The following is a 23,195-nucleotide window of genomic DNA, read 5'->3' on the forward strand; positions in this document are numbered from 1 at the left end:
TGATGTGGGATGAAATATGATGTGGGATGAAATATGATGAGGAGTGAAACATGATGAGGGATGAAATATGATGAGGAGTGAAACATGATGAGGGATGAAATATGATGAGGGGTGAAATATGATGATGAGGCTTGAAATGTGACGAGAGATGAAAAGCGACGTGATGAAAGGTGACGAGTGATGAGATGTGATGAACTGTAATGAAAGAAGAAATGTGATCTGAGATGAAATGTAATGAGATGAAATATGACGAGTGATGAAATGTGATGTGAGATGAAATGAAATGAGTGATGAGAGATGAGATGAGATGAAATATAATGAGTGATGAAATGTGATGCGAGATGAAATGTGATGCGAGATGAAATGTGATGCGAGATGAAATGTGATGAGTGATGAAACATGATCTGAGATGAAATGTAATGAGTGATGAGAAATGAAATGTGATGAGATGAAATGTGATGAGTAATAAAATATGATGAGTGATGAAATGTGATCTGAGATGAAATGAAATGAAATGAGATGAAATATGATGAGTGATGAATTATGATGAGTGATGAAACATGTGATTAGTGATGAAACATGATCTGAGATGAAATGTAATGAGTGATGAGATGAAATGTGATGAATAATAAAATATGATGAGTGATGAAATGTAATGAGAGATGAAACATGTGATTAGTGATGAAACATGATCTGAGATGAAATGTAATGAGTGATGAGAGATGAAATGTGATCTGAGATGAAATGTAATGAGTGATGAGATGAAATGAGGTGTAAGATGAAATATGATGAGTAATGAAACATGTGATAAGTGATGAAACATGATATGAGATGAAATGCAATGAGTGATGAGAGATGAAATGTGATGAGTAATAAAATATGATGAGTGATGAAATGTGATCTGAGATGAAATGTAATGAGTTATGAGAGATGAAATGAAATGAGATGTGAGATGAAATATGATGAGTGATGAATTGTGATGAGTGATGAAACATGTGATTAGTGATGAAACATGAGATGAAATATATTGAGTGATGAAATGTGACATGAGTGATGAAACAGGACAAGTGATGAAATGTGATGTGTGATGAGAGATCAAATGTAATGAGTGATGAGATGAAATGTGATCTGAGATGAAATGTAATGAGTGATGAGAGATGAAATGAAATGAGTGATGAAACATGTAATTAGTGATGAAACATGAGCTGAAATGTGATGCGAGATGAAACATGATCTGAGATGAAATGTAATGAGTGTTGAGAGATGAAATGTGATGAGATGAAATGTGATGAGTAATAAAATATGATGAGTGATGAAATGTGATCTGAGATGAAATGTAATGAGTGATGAGATGAAATGAAATGAGATGTGAGATGAAATATGATGAGTGATGAATTGTGATATGAAATGTGATGAGTGATGAAACATGATCTGAGATGAAATGTAATGAGTGTTGAGAGATGAAATGTGATGAGATGAAAGGTGATAAGATGAAATGTGATGAGTAATAAAATATGATGAGTGATGAAATGTTATCAGTGATGAGAGATGAAATGTGATGAGTAATAAAATATGATGAGTGATGAAATGTGATCTGAGATGAAATGTAATGAGTGATGAGAGATGAAATGAAATGAGATGTGAGATTAAATATGATTAGTGATGAATTGTGATGAGTGATGATACATGAGATGAAATGTATAGTGATGAAATGTGACATGAGTGATGAAACATGACGAGTGATGAAATGTGATGCGAGATGAAATGTGATGTGTGATGAGATGAAATGTAATGAGTGATGAGATGAAATGTGATCTGAGATGAAATGTAATGAGTGATGAGAGATGAAATGAAATGAGTGATGAAACATGTAATTAGTGATGAAACATGAGCTGAAATGTGATGCGAGATGAAACATGATCTGAGATGAAATGTAATGAGTGTTGAGAGATGAAATGTGATGAGATGTGAGATGAAATATGATGAGTGATGAAACATGAGATGAAATGTATTGAGTGATGAAATGTGACATAGTGATGAAACATGACGAGTGATGAAATGTGATGCGAGATGAAATGTGATGTGTGATGAGAGATGAAATGTAATGAGTGATGAGAGATGAAATGAAATGAGTGATGAAACATGTGATTAGTGATGAAACATGAGATGAAATGTGATGAGTGATGAAACATGATCTGAGATGAAATGTAATGAGTCCCCCCACTTCGTTGCAGGTCTTTCCAAATGTGATGAGATGAAATGTGATGAGTAATAAACTATGATGAGTGATGAAATGTGATCTGAGATGAAATATAATGAGTCATGAGATGAAATGAGATGTGAGATGAAATATGATGAGTGATGAAACATGATCTGAGATGAAATGTAATGAGTGATGAGAGATGAATTGTGATGAGTAATAAAATATGATGAGTGACGAAATGTGATCTGAGATGAAATGTAATGAGTGATGAGATGAAATGTGATGCAAGATGAAATGTAATGAGTGATGAAACATGATTGGAGATGAAATGTAATAAGTGATGAAATGTGATGAGAGATGAAATGTGATGTGTGATAAAATTAAATGAGTGATGAAACGGGATGAGTGATGAAATGTGATGAGAGATGAAAAATGTGATGAGTGATGAAATGTAATGAGAGATGAAATGTTATAAGTGATGAAACGTGATGAAATGTGATGAGAGATGAAATGTGACGAGAGATGAAAAGTGTCGTGATGAAAGGTGATGAGAGATGAAATGTGATGAGAGATGAAATGTGATGAGATGAAATGTGTAGTAAGGTGATGAGTGATGAAATATGATGAAAGGTGAAACATGGCAAGATGTCATAAGAAAGGAAATGAGATGTCACTGGTATTGCATCTCCAACCATTTGATGTAATAATTTTTTTAACATAAATAGTTTTAAAACGCAAATTATAGAAAATTTAATGGTTTTGCCATTGAATACCATATATATTTCACCCGTTAAACCAGAATATACTGACCTTTTCCCCTGTGCAGGAAACTATTAAATATCCCCTATTATCTACACAAGCCAAGATGTTTTTTTAAAAAACAAAGGGTCTAATTAAAAAAATTGGCTGTCAACCCTGCTTACTCAGTTTATGATAAAACTTCCTAGAAATGATAACAGACAGTCTCAAAATAACATCAGTCTTTTAAGCTTTAAGACACTTAATATTTACCAATCATAGAATTGCACACATTTGAGTTCCATAAAAGCAAATTCCACACCCCTGAACAGTGATTCATTTAATTCAGTGATGTTACACTACAGATCATACAATGTACAGAAGTGACCACACAAGGAAATGTCTTATCCCTGTATGATGATCTATTTAATTCAGTACCCTAGTACATACACTGTAGAGCAAGGTAATCCTAGTGTAATGAACAATAGATTTGTTTAAAACCAGCAGTATGAGATGTGTACAACAATTGTCTTTGTAATCGAATCCGTCGTCGTTAATAACACTGAATAGGACAAAAACAAATTAAATAAAATGTAAAAAAAAATCATCTTAGACTTTAAAACACCTTGGATAGATTAAATATTGTTTTGCTGAAAACATTTTGTATGAATTGCTGTATCAGGCCTCTGTTGGGTTGTGAGATTTCAAAGGGAGACGACTCTTGCCTCTGGGAGTTGTGTTAACATTGTTCTGTTTCACTTTAGAAGGCAACTTTGGCTTCCTGGTTTTGTTTTCTTTACTTGACATCTATAAAACAATGTAGAGCATGTTAATACTTCTCTGTAGATAGGAGTCAGTCAATGTACTTCATGAGAGTAGCTGTTTAAATTACTAATTCTTCTTGGAAAGTATCTATCTTTGAAAAGGCATGTCAGCTTAAGTGCCGTTATCATGTGCTTTTTGTACGAGTCAACATTATACGAAAGAAACTATTTGGCACTTTTTGAAAAGTCCTTCATCTGCTTCCTATTTTGAAAGGAACATGGGCAGTTTTTCTGTTAACACATTGAAATAACAAAACCAAAATATTTGTATAATATTTATAGGTATACTTGGATATATGCAAAGGTGTAATGTAATAGCGAATCTTTGAACTTTTACATCATTCACATTGTATAGTGTTATGATGATACAAATGCCACTGTTCCCCATAAACAGACGGGTGAATGTTGTCTGGCTGTATACAAACACTTGTTACCTTGCTGCTCGCTCGACTTGCTTTGCTAAAGCTGGACACCCCAGACGTACAGGAAGATTCACTGCCAACCTCACTAGGAGCAGATTCTACCTCCTCCGTCTCACTCCTCTGTAAATAAATTAGAACTGTTATCCAGAGGCTAACAAAGATACCTCCCACAGCCCACAACTAGCACAAAGGGAATATCTGTCCTCAATTAAAAAGGATTGAAATGAAAACAAAATGAATAAATTATAGCAAGGTGCACAACATAAATACAAAGCAGATCTTTCGAAATGAAAATAAAATACTACTCGAATACACAATATCAGGGGGTAGTTACCATATCTGTAAACTTTCCTTGAAATTGGCCCAGTAGTTTTGGAAGAGTTGTCCGGACAAGGATTTTTCAACAAAGGGCCATAACTCCATAAAAGAGGGTCAAAATGAAACCTTGATGCACAACATCAGGGGTTACTTATGACATCTGTTAAGTTTAGTTGAAAACCGTGAAAACAAATTTAGGAGGAGTTTGCCCAGACAATATTTTGAGGACAGAAGACAGAGGGTGAGTGTGATTCCAGTGCCCCCCCCCCCCCCCCCCCACTTCGTTGCAGGGGTTTGTGCAAGTAAAACACAATTGTAACAAACCCTAGGGGACCCAAGAAAATACTTTCAGAGTTTGATGCCTATTAGACAGTTCCTAGCCACAAGACACAAGTTGGTGACTTTGTTATTATCAGGAATTTGTAATCAACATTTTTTTTATAGTAAAACACTTCTCTATCACTAAATAAAGGAAAAATATAAGTCTGAACTTACAATATATAAATCTAAATATAAATCTAAATTTCTTCTAGCATCAGCTTAGATTGAACAATTTAATCTCTAAGAAAAGAGAAAGGCTTCCAGAGTATAATTTCAACATTTAATAAATGATGAATCTGTTTTTTTCACATTTAAAAAAAAAGATATATGCTGTTTTAGATCTACAATCAGCTTAAAAACAATTGAATATTACAATTTTAAAAACAGAAGTATTCAGACTTGCATTAATTGTGAAACAAGAGATCCCAGAAGGATCTTGGCACCCACCATGGTACCATCTTCATTAGTTCTTTGTCAGTTCGATCTTTTCTCTTCTTTCCTCTAATCTGTTTGATCAAGTCATGTTAACAGTAAATGCACCTTGGGGTAACTTTTGAGAAAAATCCCTCAAGTTATTCCTGAGAAATAGTACTAACAAACCTTCAATGTCAAAAATCGAAGATGGCTGTCGGTCAGCCATTTTGTTTATCTGATCAGTTTCAAAAGTAAACATGAACAATAAAGGATAGTGGGGAACCTGCATATAGAATTTCAGAAAGATCTCTTCAGTGCTTCCTGAGTAATAGCCATAACAAACCTTCATTTTCAAAATCCAAGATGACTGCCTGTCTGCCATTTTGTTAATCTGATCAGTCTCAAAAGTAAATATGCACAACTAAGGACCTAGGGAAACCTACATATAAGATTTGAGAAAGATCTCTCAACCACTTATTGAGAAACAACGATAACAAACATTCACTTTCAAAATCAAAGATGGCTGACTGTAGGCCATTTTGTTATATCTGATCAGTCTCAAAAGGTAACCTGCACACGAAGGACCAAGGAAAACATACATATCAAATTTGAAAAAGATCCCTCCAGTACTTCCAGAGAAATAGCGATAACAAACCGTCAATGTCAAAATCCAAGATGGCTGCCTGTTGGACATTTTGATTTTCTGATCATTCTCAAAATTAAACATGCACAACTACAGACCTAGGGAAGCCTACATAACAAATTTGGGAAAGAACCCTCCAGTTCTTCCTGAGAAATAGTGATAAACCTTTAATGTCACAATCCAGGATGGTGGCCTATCGGCCATTTTGTTTATCTGATCATTCTCAAAATTAAACATGCACAACTAAAGACCTAGGAAAGCCTACATAACAAACTTGGGAAAGATCCCTCCAGTTCTTCCTGAGAAATAGCGATAACAAACCTTCACTATCAAAATCCAAGATAGCTGCCTGTCGGCCATGTTGTTTATCCCATCAGTCTCAAAAGGTGCCCTGCTTAACTAGGGACCAAGGGGAATCTACATATGAAATTTGAGAAAGATCCCTTGGGTAATTCCCGAGAAATAGCGATAACAAACCTTCACCTTGACTGTATAAAATTGTATATCTATGTACTGTAAAGCGCTTTAGAGTGGCTTATGTTAGCTAGATAAAGCGCTATATCAAATGTTGTATATTTATTTATTTATTTATTCACTATCAAAATCCAAGATGGCTGCCTGTTGGCCATGTTGTTTATCTGATCAGTCTCAAAAGTTGCCCTGCACAACTAGGGACCAAGGGGAACCTACATATACAATTTGAGAAAGATCCCTTTTGTACTTTCTGAGAAATAGCGATGATAAGAATTGTTTAAGGACGGATGACTGACGGACGGACGGACGGACAACAGACCACGGACGCAGAGCGATTTAAATAGTCCACCATCAGATGATGGTGGGCTAAAAAGTATACAGATGGTTGACCTTACTAATTTGACTACTGATTAGACAGAAGGCGAGGGCCACCAGTCTGAGGTATATAAGTAACAGATGGTTGATATACCTTACTAACTTGACTTGACTCGGCCACAGCGTCCAGAGAACTGCTTAGGTCTGTAACAAGTGGGTCACTGACGTAGTCGGCTCTGAAGTCGTCGAGTAAGATGTCATGCTCAGAGGTCTTTGTCAGCTGTAGCGGGTACGTCATGTTTCTTCTCTGTGGAGTTTTACCTGTAAACAAGAAACATTGACTCTCATGTATAGAAATCTAAAGCAATTATCTGTATCCCCTGTGTATAACTAGAACACTAACAGGTCAGTAAGGGCCTCGTCTTGTGGCAATATCCCCCATAATCATCAAGAAGCAATCTGCCCATATAGCTGAGCTTGACGTTTGATATTTGGACTTCAAAAAGAATCGCAAGGAAGCAAAATATACATTTTACATGTACTATGACGTGAGTCTTGTTTCCTTCCACCTCCATATTTGCTGGGCTAACAGAAATGTAAATACCGTTGCAATACTCATTTGTTAGCTTTGATTTGTTTTATTTCATCTTATATACCTCCTCCATCAAGAGCCAGGGTCAAAGTCAGAGATCCACTTTGTCTTTGACCTTTGGACCCAAATGACCTTGACCATTAACCCACTGTGACCCTGATCTTTGGTCAATTGACTTATTCTTTAATTCCGACCAACTTTGCTTCTTAATATCATAACAAAATGTTCATCAGTGAAAATACAAAACTTGACCTTGACCCTTTGGACCCCATAACCTGGACCTAAGGTCAGTTGACTCTGTGTTAAGTTCTGAACAACATTGCTTCATAATGTCATAACAAAATGTTCATCAAGAAAAAGGTACAAAATTTAACCTTCACCTTTGACCTTGACCTTTGGTCAATTGACTCCTTGTTTAATACTGAGCTACATTGCTCCAAAATGTCATAGCGAAATGTTAACCAGTGAAAATATACAAAATTTAACCTTGAACTTTGACCCAATGACCTTGACCTTTGGTCAGTTGACTCCTTGTTTAATTCTGATCAACTTTGCTTCATCATGTCATAGCAAAATGTTCATCAGTGAAAAGGTGCAAAATTTGACCTTAACCTTTGAATCTAATGACCTTGACCTTTGACTTCGACTTTTTACCTCAGTGTGTCTCTTTGTTTAATTCCGAACAACTTTGCTCCATAATGTCATAGCGAAAATGTTCACCAGTGAAAAGCTACAAAATTTGACCTTGACCTCTGACCCGATGACCTTGAACTTTTGTCAGTTGACTCCTTGTTTAATTTTGATCAACTTTGCTTCATAATGTCATAACAAAATGTTGATCAGTGAAAAGATGTAAAATTCGACCTTGACCTTTGAACCTAATGACCTTGACTTATTACCTCAATGTGTATTTTTGTGAACTGAACATCTTGACCAAGTTTCATGTACATCGGTCAATAAATACCAAAGTTATCAGTCAGGAACAAAATTTGTGGACGGACAGTATCCCCTGTGTATAACTAGATATCTCTGTATCCCTTGTTTATAACTAGATATCTCTGTATCCCCTGTATATTTAGATATCTCTGTATCCCCTGTATAACTAGATATCTCTGTATCCCCTGTATATCTATATATCTCTGTATCCCCTGTGTATAACTAGATATCTCTGTATCCCCTGTGTATAGCTAGACATCTCTGTATCCCCTGTGTATAGCTAGATATCTCTGTATCCCCTGTGTATAACTAGATATCTCTGTATCCCCTGTATATCTATATATCTCTGTATCCCCTGTGTATAACTAGATATCTCTGTATCCCTTGTGTATATCTAGACATCTCTGTATCCCCTGTGTATAACTAGATATCTCTGTATCCCCTGTGTATAGCTAGACATCTCTGTATCCCCTGTGTATAGCAAGATATCTCTGTATCCCCTGTGTATAACTAGATATCTCTGTATCCCCTGTATATCTATATATCTCTGTATCCCCTGTGTATAACTAGATATCTCTGTATCCCTTGTGTATATCTAGACATCTCTGTATCCCCTGTGTATAACTAGATATCTCTGTATCCCCTGTGTATAGCTAGACATCTCTGTATCCCCTGTGTATAGCAAGATATCTCTGTATCCCCTGTATATCTAGATATCTCTGTATCCCCTGTGTATATCTAGATATCTCTGTATCCCCTGTGTATAGCTAGATATCTCTGTATCCCTTGTGTATAGCTAGATATCTCTGTATCCCCTGTGTATATCTAGATATCTCTGTATTCCCTGTATATCTAGATATCTCTGTATTCCCTGTATATCTAGATATCTCTATATCCCCTGTATATCTAGATATCTCTGTATCCCTTGTGTATATCTAGACATCTCTGTATCCCTTGTGTATATCTAGATATCTCTGTATCCCCTGTGTATATCTAGATATCTCTGTATCCCCTGTATATCTAGATATCTCTGTATCCCCTGTGTATTACTAGATATCTCTGTATCCCATGTGTATAACTAGATATCTCTGTATCCCATGTGTATAATTAGATATCTCTATATCCCCTGTGTATAGCTAGACATCTCTGTATCCCCTGTGTATAGCTAGATATCTCTGTATCCCCTGTGTATAACTAGATATCTCTGTATCCCCTGTATATCTAGACATCTCTGTATCCCCTGTGTATAACTAGATATCTCTGTATCCCCTGTGTATAGCTAGACATCTCTGTATCCCCTGTGTATAGCTAGATATCTCTGTATCCCCTGTGTATAACTAGATATCTCTGTATCCCCTGTATATCTATATATCTCTGTATCCCATGTGTATAACTAGATATCTCTGTATCCCTTGTGTATATCTAGACATCTCTGTATCCCCTGTGTAAAGCTAGAGACATTTCATTTAGTAGTGGATGTTTATCTTACTTCAGTTAGACTTTTTTCTAATTATCTTTAATGAGATTTTAGTATCCTGGTTCAAATTCCTGAGACAGAATTGTCTCCAGAACAGTAATTGTTTAATTCCGCATGGTGTCAATATGTGCACATGTCAATACTTATGTGAACCTTATGTAAGTTGAGATCTATTATATATGTTATAAGATGACTATAAACAAGGCAAAGTATATTGCAAGACAATCCATAGTCCCCCACCGGTTAAGATTTCTTTATTTACTGAGCTGTGCACCTACTTCAGGATGTAGTTCACAGTGACATACTACTTGTACTCTCTCAACACCAACCAAGCCATACTTGCATACCAAATCAGGTCATTCGAAGTGAAATAGTGAAAAAGATATGCTCCAACTCTTTGAACGAACGGATGGACAGAGTGCAAACCTATAGTCCCCCCCTCCAGAACTGGTGGGTGACTTAAAATTATAACAGTACTTCAGTAAAGTAAAATTGAAGAAATGATTTCTTTACAAAATCTTTGTAACAATCCTACCTGTTGGGATGTCTTTCCTTAGTTCCTCGTGCAGAAAAGCCTCCACATCGTGTGAATGTCTTTGTAGGTCAGCTGACAAGTTATTTGACCAATCAGCAGTTAACTGTGCCTGTGTGTCCATGTCTGTCTGTCTGTCCTGGGTGTGGGCGACCCACTGTTGTAGGTTTCCTTGCAGCTGGGACACCAGGTTATCTGTATGACTTTGGCCCTCCTTGATCAGAGTCTGTATGTAAAAGCCAACATTTTTTATAGAAAATGTTGATATGACAACATGACCATCCACCCAATAGAAAATGTTGATATGACAACATGACCATCCACCAAATAGAAAATGTTGATATGACAACATGACAATCCACCCAATAGAAAATGTTGATATGACAACATGACCATCCACCCAATAGAAAGAGGAATAGGGAAATACAGACTTTCGGAAAATCAATTCTGTAGTCTGCCATGATGCTACAAAAACAGGAATCTACCAAGATTGGTACACTGCCAGAACATTTTCAAATTATTTGTAAAAATCAAAACACTACATAAATAGATATAAACAATGGTTTCAGGGCCTGTGATTGGTGTACCATTTTGGGAATCTGTAATTGTTAAAAAAAGTGATTGTGATGTTAGTCAAAGTGTAACGCTCTATCTTTTGCAACAAATTACTTTAAATCCTAACTTTAAAAAACAACAACACAAGAAATGACAGTCCTTGGCAAAACCCAAGAACATTCCATATCTTTTTATTTCAACAACATGGAAAAACTGTCCAAAATGTTACCTGTGTTATATCCTGTCTAGATGCATATGTCTGTAACACTAGATCTTACCTGTGTTATGGCCTGTCTAGATGCCAGTGTCTGTAACATTATATCTTACCTGTGTTAGGGCCTGTCTAGATGTGTGTCAGTAACACTAGATCTTACCTGTGTTATGGCCTGGCTAGATGTCAGTGTCTGGAACATTATATCTTACCTGTGTTATGGCATGTCAAGATGTCTGTGTCTGTAACACTAGATCTTACCTGTGTCATAGCCTGTCTAGATGTCAGTGTCTGTAACATTATATCTTACCTGTGTTATGGCATGTCAAGATGTCTGTGTCTGTAACACTAGATCTTACCTGTGTTATGGCCTGTCTAGATGTCTGTGTCTGTAACACTAGATCTTACCTGTGTTATGGCCTGTCTAGATGTCTGTGTCTGTAACACTAGATCTTACCTGTGTTATGGCCTGTCTAGATGTCTGTGTCTGTAACACTAGATCTTACCTGTGTTATGGCCTGTCTAGATGTCTGTGTCTGTAACACTAGATCTTACCTGTGTTATGGCCTGTCTAGATGTCTGTGTCTGTAACACTAGATCTTACCTGTGTTATGGCCTGTCTAGATGTCTGTGTCTGTAACACTAGATCTTACCTGTGTTATGGCCTGTCTAGATGTCTGTGTCTGTAACACTAGATCTTACCTGTGTTATGGCCTGTCTAGATGTCTGTGTCTGTAACACTAGATCTTACCTGTGTTATGGCCTGTCTAGATGTCTGTGTCTGTAACACTAGATCTTACCTGTGTTATGGCCTGTCTAGATGTCTGTGTCTGTAACACTAGATCTTACCTGTGTTATGGCCTGTCTAGATGTCTGTGTCTGTAACACTAGATCTTACCTGTGTTATGGCCTGTCTAGATGTCTGTGTCTGTAACACTAGATCTTACCTGTGTTATGGCCTGTCTAGATGTCTGTGTCTGTAACACTAGATCTTACCTGTGTTATGGCCTGTCTAGATGTCTGTGTCTGTAACACTAGATCTTACCTGTGTTATGGCCTGTCTAGATGTCTGTGTCTGTAACACTAGATCTTACCTGTGTTATGGCCTGTCTAGATGTCTGTGTCTGTAACACTAGATCTTACCTGTGTTATGGCCTGTCTAGATGTCTGTGTCTGTAACACTAGATCTTACCTGTGTTATGGCCTGTCTAGATGTCTGTGTCTGTAACACTAGATCTTACCTGTGTTATGGCCTGTCTAGATGTCTGTGTCTGTAACACTAGATCTTACCTGTGTTATGGCCTGTCTAGATGTCTGTGTCTGTAACACTAGATCTTACCTGTGTTATGGCCTGTCTAGATGTCTGTGTCTGTAACACTAGATCTTACCTGTGTTATGGCCTGTCTAGATGTCTGTGTCTGTAACACTAGATCTTACCTGTGTTATGGCCTGTCTAGATGTCTGTGTCTGTAACACTAGATCTTACCTGTGTTATGGCCTGTCTAGATGTCTGTGTCTGTAACACTAGATCTTACCTGTGTTATGGCCTGTCTAGATGTCTGTGTCTGTAACACTAGATCTTACCTGTGTTATGGCCTGTCTAGATGTCTGTGTCTGTAACACTAGATCTTACCTGTGTTATGGCCTGTCTAGATGTCTGTGTCTGTAACACTAGATCTTACCTGTGTTATGGCCTGTCTAGATGTCTGTGTCTGTAACACTAGATCTTACCTGTGTTATGGCCTGTCTAGATGTCTGTGTCTGTAACACTAGATCTTACCTGTGTTATGGCCTGTCTAGATGTCTGTGTCTGTAACACTAGATCTTACCTGTGTTATGGCCTGTCTAGATGTCTGTGTCTGTAACACTAGATCTTACCTGTGTTATGGCCTGTCTAGATGTCTGTGTCTGTAACACTAGATCTTACCTGTGTTATGGCCTGTCTAGATGTCTGTGTCTGTAACACTAGATCTTACCTGTGTTATGGCCTGTCTAGATGTCTGTGTCTGTAACACTAGATCTTACCTGTGTTATGGCCTGTCTAGATGTCTGTGTCTGTAACACTAGATCTTACCTGTGTTATGGCCTGTCTAGATGTCTGTGTCTGTAACACTAGATCTTACCTGTGTTATGGCCTGTCTAGATGTCTGTGTCTGTAACACTAGATCTTACCTGTGTTATGGCCTGTCTAGATGTCTGTGTCTGTAACACTAGATCTTACCTGTGTTATGGCCTGTCTAGATGTCTGTGTCTGTAACACTAGATCTTACCTGTGTTATGGCCTGTCTAGATGTCTGTGTCTGTAACACTAGATCTTACCTGTGTTATGGCCTGTCTAGATGTCTGTGTCTGTAACACTAGATCTTACCTGTGTTATGGCCTGTCTAGATGTCTGTGTCTGTAACACTAGATCTTACCTGTGTTATGGCCTGTCTAGATGTCTGTGTCTGTAACACTAGATCTTACCTGTGTTATGGCCTGTCTAGATGTCTGTGTCTGTAACACTAGATCTTACCTGTGTTATGGCCTGTCTAGATGTCTGTGTCTGTAACACTAGATCTTACCTGTGTTATGGCCTGTCTAGATGTCTGTGTCTGTAACACTAGATCTTACCTGTGTTATGGCCTGTCTAGATGTCTGTGTCTGTAACACTAGATCTTACCTGTGTTATGGCCTGTCTAGATGTCTGTGTCTGTAACACTAGATCTTACCTGTGTTATGGCCTGTCTAGATGTCTGTGTCTGTAACACTAGATCTTACCTGTGTTATGGCCTGTCTAGATGTCTGTGTCTGTAACACTAGATCTTACCTGTGTTATGGCCTGTCTAGATGTCTGTGTCTGTAACACTAGATCTTACCTGTGTTATGGCCTGTCTAGATGTCTGTGTCTGTAACACTAGATCTTACCTGTGTTATGGCCTGTCTAGATGTCTGTGTCTGTAACACTAGATCTTACCTGTGTTATGGCCTGTCTAGATGTCTGTGTCTGTAACACTAGATCTTACCTGTGTTATGGCCTGTCTAGATGTCTGTGTCTGTAACACTAGATCTTACCTGTGTTATGGCCTGTCTAGATGTCTGTGTCTGTAACACTAGATCTTACCTGTGTTATGGCCTGTCTAGATGTCTGTGTCTGTAACACTAGATCTTACCTGTGTTATGGCCTGTCTAGATGTCTGTGTCTGTAACACTAGATCTTACCTGTGTTATGGCCTGTCTAGATGTCTGTGTCTGTAACACTAGATCTTACCTGTGTTATGGCCTGTCTAGATGTCTGTGTCTGTAACACTAGATCTTACCTGTGTTATGGCCTGTCTAGATGTCTGTGTCTGTAACACTAGATCTTACCTGTGTTATGGCCTGTCTAGATGTCTGTGTCTGTAACACTAGATCTTACCTGTGTTATGGCCTGTCTAGATGTCTGTGTCTGTAACACTAGATCTTACCTGTGTTATGGCCTGTCTAGATGTCTGTGTCTGTAACACTAGATCTTACCTGTGTTATGGCCTGTCTAGATGTCTGTGTCTGTAACACTAGATCTTACCTGTGTTATGGCCTGTCTAGATGTCTGTGTCTGTAACACTAGATCTTACCTGTGTTATGGCCTGTCTAGATGTCTGTGTCTGTAACACTAGATCTTACCTGTGTTATGGCCTGTCTAGATGTCTGTGTCTGTAACACTAGATCTTACCTGTGTTATGGCCTGTCTAGATGTCTGTGTCTGTAACACTAGATCTTACCTGTGTTATGGCCTGTCTAGATGTCTGTGTCTGTAACACTAGATCTTACCTGTGTTATGGCCTGTCTAGATGTCTGTGTCTGTAACACTAGATCTTACCTGTGTTATGGCCTGTCTAGATGTCTGTGTCTGTAACACTAGATCTTACCTGTGTTATGGCCTGTCTAGATGTCTGTGTCTGTAACACTAGATCTTACCTGTGTTATGGCCTGTCTAGATGTCTGTGTCTGTAACACTAGATCTTACCTGTGTTATGGCCTGTCTAGATGTCTGTGTCTGTAACACTAGATCTTACCTGTGTTATGGCCTGTCTAGATGTCTGTGTCTGTAACACTAGATCTTACCTGTGTTATGGCCTGTCTAGATGTCTGTGTCTGTAACACTAGATCTTACCTGTGTTATGGCCTGTCTAGATGTCTGTGTCTGTAACACTAGATCTTACCTGTGTTATGGCCTGTCTAGATGTCTGTGTCTGTAACACTAGATCTTACCTGTGTTATGGCCTGTCTAGATGTCTGTGTCTGTAACACTAGATCTTACCTGTGTTATGGCCTGTCTAGATGTCTGTGTCTGTAACACTAGATCTTACCTGTGTTATGGCCTGTCTAGATGTCTGTGTCTGTAACACTAGATCTTACCTGTGTTATGGCCTGTCTAGATGTCTGTGTCTGTAACACTAGATCTTACCTGTGTTATGGCCTGTCTAGATGTCTGTGTCTGTAACACTAGATCTTACCTGTGTTATGGCCTGTCTAGATGTCTGTGTCTGTAACACTAGATCTTACCTGTGTTATGGCCTGTCTAGATGTCTGTGTCTGTAACACTAGATCTTACCTGTGTTATGGCCTGTCTAGATGTCTGTGTCTGTAACACTAGATCTTACCTGTGTTATGGCCTGTCTAGATGTCTGTGTCTGTAACACTAGATCTTACCTGTGTTATGGCCTGTCTAGATGTCTGTGTCTGTAACACTAGATCTTACCTGTGTTATGGCCTGTCTAGATGTCTGTGTCTGTAACACTAGATCTTACCTGTGTTATGGCCTGTCTAGATGTCTGTGTCTGTAACACTAGATCTTACCTGTGTTATGGCCTGTCTAGATGTCTGTGTCTGTAACACTAGATCTTACCTGTGTTATAGCCTGTCTAGATGTCTGTGTCTGTAACACTAGATCTTACCTGTGTTATGGCCTGTCTAGATGTCTGTGTCTGTAACACTAGATCTTACCTGTGTTATAGCCTGTCTAGATGTCTGTGTCTGTAACACTAGATCTTACCTGTGTTATGGCCTGTCTAGATGTCTGTGTCTGTAACACTAGATCTTACCTGTGTTATAGCCTGTCTAGATGTCTGTGTCTGTAACACTAGATCTTACCTGTGTTATGGCCTGTCTAGATGTCTGTGTCTGTAACACTAGATCTTACCTGTGTTATAGCCTGTCTAGATGTCTGTGTCTGTAACACTAGATCTTACCTGTGTTATAGCCTGTCTAGATGTCTGTGTCTGTAACACTAGATCTTACCTGTGTTATGGCCTGTCTAGATGTCTGTGTCTGTAACACTAGATCTTACCTGTGTTATGGCCTGTCTAGATGTCTGTGTCTGTAACACTAGATCTTACCTGTGTTATAGCCTGTCTGGATGTCTGTGTCTGTAACACTAGATCTTACCTGTGTTATAGCCTGTCTGGATGTCTGTGTCTGTAACACTAGATCTTACCTGTGTTATAGCCTGTCTAGATGTCTATGTCTGTAACACTAGATCTTACCTGTGTTATAACCTGTCTGGATGTGTCTGTCTGTAACACTAGATCTTACCTGTGTTAAGGTGTTGTGGTGTTCCTGTCCTGATCGTATCACTTCCCTGTGCTCAGCAGTTCTCTCTGTAATTGTTGCTAGATGCTGCACCCAAACCTGTCCACACACAAAGAGGTACTTGTATAAAAATATAAATAATTATATAGGGTTGTATTACTGTAGGGGCATATAAATACTTATACTATAATGTTAAAGACAAGGTTAAAGGGAGAAAACGTCTAATTCCTGATAATCCTGAAATTACTGTTATCATGGCTAGTTATTATTTTTGTGAGCCATTTAATATATAAAGAGTTTTTTGTCATTAACTAAAATTTCTTTTCAGGATAATGTTTAACAACAAGAATTCCCATAAACTCTGTCTGGTTTGCTCTGACCATCAACACCATTCAATCTGGGAAACAGTATACTGTATAATGGGTTATTTACGCGGTCATAAATTTTTCGCGATTTTGACTCAAAATCAGAAAATAAAATTTACACAGATTATCATATCACTATCTAGACAAGTGAAAGTACTAAATATCCGTAGTGTCTTAGCACAGCATCGGGACACTTGGCATATTAAGGTGGCTCGACACATCGTCATCAGCGTCCATTTTCGTGACGTACTTCCGGAAAAAGTACAGCTGGACTCAATTATCTTGATCGAAATGTGCATGTACACCATGTCGTCATTTCCGTTTTGCGTATCGGGTATTCAATATCGTAGTGCAAATTATAGTAGCACCTGGGCCGTTTGCGTTTAAACGGTCAAACCGATCGGACCACTGTTGTTCGTTTATTAAATAAGGTCAGACCTAGTTATCTGATGCTGCTTTCAGGCGAGCCTTGAGAAAGCCTTGCAAGTCTTGCATACACATTTGTAGGTCCGCCAGGATATATACCCGGAATTGTTACATTTATAAACGGTCAAACCGGTTGTTCCGCATAAACGAACAGGCCCCTGGTAAACAGTAGTACACGTGCGTGCCGATGATATGTCAACACCCGATATCGAGATTTTACCGGGAAATGTATAATCACACGTACTTCAGGAATAAAGCTTTCCAATTCATTGACATAAACGACTCACGGGAAGACAGTGACATGAGACCAGACGACCTCAAGAAGGTCATATAGGAAACACATGGAATGCGGACGTACCAACCTCATATGTGCATATCACGTGCTTACACGAGTTCATAAGCTGAGGGAGTTTCGCTCTGTCGATTAAATCGTGTTTACAAATGTAGTCTACTTACTCTGTGAAAATAATGTTTTGTAAAATATCAAGATACCTATGAAATGCATGTGTGAGGGCACGTGAGAACGGCATACCATGCGATAGCCTCTGGTCACATATGTACCTGACATGTAATTATAAATATACCGTGAGTTAGCGGACTGTGGAATGATGTCCAAAGTGTACATGACTGAGGGTAATTTGGTTCCATTAAAGAACAATAAATTGATAATTTTGATATCATATTTTTGATTTATTTCCATCATTTGTTATATGTAAACAGAGACAACTGTCATTGTGTAAATGTCATCCCTCTGCAAAAAGTTCCGATTTTTTTCAAGGAAGATAACTCTCACCCGGATCAAAGTGATTGTAAAATGTAAAATAAATTAATTATAAAGCCATTGTGTATATTTTGTTCAATTTCTCACTCTATATGTATAGATCTGTGTGTCCTGTTTGCTTTTAGCTTGTAGATAATCACTTTTATCCGTTCAAATTCAATAAAAAACACTTTGTGTAACATGTGTTACATATTTTGCGATAAATAAAATATTTTTAGGATTAATTATAAATGCTTCTTTTCATTTTTTTTATTGTTTTTATTGTTCCGAACAATGCCACACACAAAAAAACCGGAAAATATTAAAAGTGGCGAAAATTCAATTTTTTGGTATTTTTTCCAAAAAATTCCCCAAACTATCGGAATGTTTAGATTTTCATAAAATTAACTCTACATAGTTGCATAACCATTATATGAAAGTTTCAACGAATTTTGCTGGTTAATTGCGAAAGTGTGGAGCCACCTTAAGTGTCAAATAGTCAAATGAATAGGCTTTATTACAAAATTATCCTGGTTTTTCCTTAAACAAATCATCAACAAAACTACTAGATGTGTGATATAGCCTATTTTCAAACATCACTACTCTTTATGTATATGAATCGTCACAAACACATGTGCGCAATTTCATGGTGACATTATGGCTGTGAAGTTTATTGCTGTTCAGTTATACGCTTGTCATATTATTCTGCAGATAATATTTCACATTATTGACCAGTAAACTTGCATGAAAATTTCATCCCCCCCCCCCCCCCCCCCCAAAAATTTGTTTGGGAGTATTTTAATGTTGAGGACTTACCTGCTGGGTGTGGCTGTTGATTTCTCTGACTTTCTGTCTAATGTCCTCACACGTCCCTGTAGACTTGTCCACCTCAGTCAGCACCTGGCCACACAACATTGACAAATTTTACAAAACAATCAGCATATATAAGATAGGAATAATTTCAGCGCAAAAATTCTGAAGAAATATTTCTGTTACTTAGTATGATGTAATGTAGTACATTTTTTTGTAACTTATGGTTATATGTCAATGGTCAACGATACTATTTCGTAATCGTCAATATTGACCGAGGAGGGTTTCAAAATGAAGATGAAGTCAACATCCCGACAGAATGTACACTGTCCCCTCCATCCTTACCTGTGAGAGGTCAGTCTTGTTGTTATATATATAGGTCACACACGCTACAGAAAGTACACTGACCCCTCCATCCTTACCTGTGAGAGGTCACTCTGGTTGTTGTATATATGTCGCACATACCCTACAGAATGTACACTGTCCCCTCCATCCTTACCTGTTAGAGGTCACTCTGGTTGTTGTATATATGTCACACATACCCTACAGAATGTACACTGACCCCTCCATCCTTACCTGTGAGAGGTCAGTCTGGTTGTTATATATATAGTTCACACTCGCTACAGAATGTACACTGTCCCCTCCATCCTTTCCTGTGAGAGGTCAGTCTGGTTGTTATATATATAGGTCACACACACTACAGAATGTACACTGTCCCCTCCATCCTTTCCTGTGAGAGGTCAGTCTGGTTGTTATATATATAGTTCACACTCGCTACAGAATGTACACTGTCCCCTCCATCCTTACCTGTGAGAGGTCACTCTGGTTGTTGTATATATGTCACACATACCCTACAGAATGTACACTGTCCCCTCCATCCTTACCTGTGAGAGGTCACTCTGGTTGTTATATATATAGGTCACACACGCTACAGAATGTACACTGTCCCCTCCGTCCTTATCTGTGAGAGGTCACTCTGGTTGTTATATATATAGGTCACACATGCTACAGAATGCACACTGCCCCCTCCCTCCTTACCTGTGAGAGGTCACTCTGGTTGTTATATATATAGGTCACACACACCCTACAGAATGTAAACTGCCCCCTCCCTCCTTAGCTGTGAGAGGTCAGTCTGGTTGTTATATATATAGGTCACACACACCCTACAGAATGTACACTGCCCCCTCCCTCCTTAGCTGTGAGAGGTAAGTCTGGTTGTTATATATATAGGTCACACACACCCTACAGAATGTACACTGTCTCCTCCCTCCTTACCTGTGAGAGGTCAGTCTGGTTGTTATATATATAGGTCACACACACCCTACAGAATGTACACTGCCCCCTCCCTCCTTACCTGTGAGAGGTCAGTCTGGTTGTTGGTACAGTTAGAGGCTACAACTCCCATCAGTTCTGGCTTTGTCTGGTCGGCTCCTGTCTGCACTTCCTGTAGATTACTGCAAGATGAGACAGCAGGTGCTCATTTGTTATAATTGTCAATTTCGATGACTTTATTTTGTTTGTAATGTGGTATGAAGTCCAGTACAAATGTCTGTAAGACATGAATGCCTCTTATCCATGCTAACTTGATGTCATTGCCAACTTCTGACAAATGTATACATGAATAAGTCATAAAGGTGAACTGGGCCGTGGCATTACAACAGGAACTCATTGAAGGTATTTTTTATACTTGACCTTTGTGCAAAGTTTGATCAAAATCTGTTTAGTGACAAAGTTTTTTTGTGTTTTTTTTTATCATCTTGTCATAAAAGCCTGCATATTATAGTTAGATACTCCTTATGAACAATTCATGTTAAAATATTGACAAGAGCCAATGTTTTCTTGGTGTTCTCACATCAATCAATGATGAAGAAATCTGTAACGGTTTGGCTATACATTTTAGCAGTAGCTCTGGGTGAACCTCTTACTATAATATATTATCAATCAGGATTTAAAGATTTTTAAAGCCCAAAGAGAAATTCAAGGCTTTTCCAGGCCACACTCTGAATACAAAACTTTTTTGATATGGCATGAAAATCACAATTAAATGGTATGAATATTGGCATATACATTTTGACACAGGCACATACATCATTGATGTTTTCATTCTGAATGGAATGTAAATAATGATATCATTGTTAGTCTTGTGGCGGCTAGATATCAAACAATGGAGATGTGCTGTATAAAATGATGTTAGATATGCTATTTTGGTGTAAAATCAAAAGTGTAAATATCCGTGGGAGCAAATCTCCATTTAAGTATGTGATAACAAATCTCCGTCAGAGGATGTGATAGCAAATCTCTGTCAGAAGATGTGAGAGCAAATCTCTGTCAGAGGATGTGAGAGCAAATCTCTGTCAAAGGATGTGAGAGCAAATCTCTGTCAAAGGATGTGAGAGCAAATCTCTGTCAAAGGATGTGAGAGCAAATCTCTGTCAGGGGATGTGAGAGCAAATCTCTGTCAAAGGATGTGAGAGCAAATCTCTGTCAGAGGATGTGAGAGCAAATATCCATTTAAGTATGTGATAACAAATCTCCATCTAAGGATGTGATAACAAATATCCATTTAAGGATGTGAGAGCAAATCTCCATTTAAGTATGTGATAGCGAATCTCCATCTAAGGATGTGATAGCAAATCTCCATCTAAGGATGTGATAACAAATCTCCATCTAAGGATGTGATAGCAAATCTCCATCTAAGGATGTGATAGCAAATCTCCATCTAAGGATGTGATAGCAAATCTCCATCTAAGGATGTGATAGCAAATCTCCATCTAAGGATGTGATAGCAAATCTCCATCTAAGGATGTGATAGCAAATCTCCATCTAAGGATGTGATAGCAAATCTCCATCTAAGGATGTGATAGCAAATCTCCATCTAAGGATGTGATAGCAAATCTCCATCTAAGGATGTGATAGCAAATCTCCATCTAAGGATGTGATAGCAAATCTCCATCTAAGGATGTGATAGCAAATCTCCATCTAAGGATGTGATAGCAAATCTCCATCTAAGGATGTGATAGCAAATCTCCATCTAAGGATGTGATAGCAAATCTCCATCTAAGGATGTGATAGCAAATCTCCATCTAAGGATGTGATAGCAAATCTCCATCTAAGGATGTGATAGCAAATCTCCATCTAAGGATGTGATAGCAAATCTCCATCTAAGGATGTGATAGCAAATCTCCATCTAAGGATGTGATAGCAAATCTCCATCTAAGGATGTGATAGCAAATCTCCATCTAAGGATGTGATAGCAAATCTCCATCTAAGGATGTGATAGCAAATCTCCATCTAAGGATGTGATAGCAAATCTCCATCTAAGGATGTGATAGCAAATCTCCATCTAAGGATGTGATAGCAAATCTCCATCTAAGGATGTGATAGCAAATCTCCATCTAAGGATGTGATAGCAAATCTCCATCTAAGGATGTGATAGCAAATCTCCATCTAAGGATGTGATAGCAAATCTCCATCTAAGGATGTGATAGCAAATCTCCATCTAAGGATGTGATAGCAAATCTCCATCTAAGGATGTGATAGCAAATCTCCATCTAAGGATGTGATAGCAAATCTCCATCTAAGGATGTGATAGCAAATCTCCATCTAAGGATGTGATAACAAATCTCCATCTAAGGATGTGATAGCAAATCTCCATCTAAGGATGTGATAGCAAATCTCCATCTAAGGATGTGATAGCAAATCTCCATCTAAGGATGTGATAGCAAATCTCCATCTAAGGATGTGATAGCAAATCTCCATCTAAGGATGTGATAGCAAATCTCCATCTAAGGATGTGATAGCAAATCTCCATCTAAGGATGTGATAGCAAATCTCCATCTAAGGATGTGATAGCAAATCTCCATCTAAGGATGTGATAGCAAATCTCCATCTAAGGATGTGATAGCAAATCTCCATCTAAGGATGTGATAGCAAATCTCCATCTAAGGATGTGATAGCAAATCTCCATCTAAGGATGTGATAGCAAATCTCCATCTAAGGATGTGATAGCAAATCTCCATCTAAGGATGTGATAGCAAATCTCCATCTAAGGATGTGATAGCAAATCTCCATCTAAGGATGTGATAGCAAATCTCCATCTAAGGATGTGATAGCAAATCTCCATCTAAGGATGTGATAGCAAATCTCCATCTAAGGATGTGATAGCAAATCTCCATCTAAGGATGTGATAGCAAATCTCCATCTAAGGATGTGATAGCAAATCTCCATCTAAGGATGTGATAGCAAATCTCCATCTAAGGATGTGATAGCAAATCTCCATCTAAGGATGTGATAGCAAATCTCCATCTAA

The 23,195-nt window shown here is 38.2% G+C and overlaps 1 protein-coding gene across 1 annotated transcript in view; it reads right to left on the reverse strand.

Annotated features, from left to right (window-relative positions):
- Positions 1 to 2,643: 2,643 nt before the first annotated feature.
- The window catches only part of LOC110462267 (kinesin-like protein KIF11-B), a 49,151-nt gene continuing 28,599 nt past the window's right edge, over positions 2,644 to 23,195 (reverse strand). The window contains exons 19-25 of the mRNA XM_021516173.1: positions 20,241 to 20,340; positions 18,893 to 18,976; positions 16,529 to 16,624; positions 10,213 to 10,435; positions 6,827 to 6,993; positions 4,200 to 4,307; positions 2,644 to 3,748 (exon numbers count right to left, since the gene is read on the reverse strand). Of these exons, the coding sequence (XP_021371848.1) occupies positions 3,620 to 3,748; positions 4,200 to 4,307; positions 6,827 to 6,993; positions 10,213 to 10,435; positions 16,529 to 16,624; positions 18,893 to 18,976; positions 20,241 to 20,340 (907 nt within the window). The 3' untranslated portion in view covers positions 2,644 to 3,619. The remainder of the gene's footprint in view (positions 3,749 to 4,199; positions 4,308 to 6,826; positions 6,994 to 10,212; positions 10,436 to 16,528; positions 16,625 to 18,892; positions 18,977 to 20,240; positions 20,341 to 23,195) is intronic.

The sequence above is a fragment of the Mizuhopecten yessoensis genome, unplaced genomic scaffold (genome assembly GCF_002113885.1).
Source record: "Mizuhopecten yessoensis strain PY_sf001 unplaced genomic scaffold, ASM211388v2 scaffold1429, whole genome shotgun sequence".
Lineage (NCBI taxonomy): Eukaryota > Metazoa > Mollusca > Bivalvia > Pectinida > Pectinidae > Mizuhopecten > Mizuhopecten yessoensis.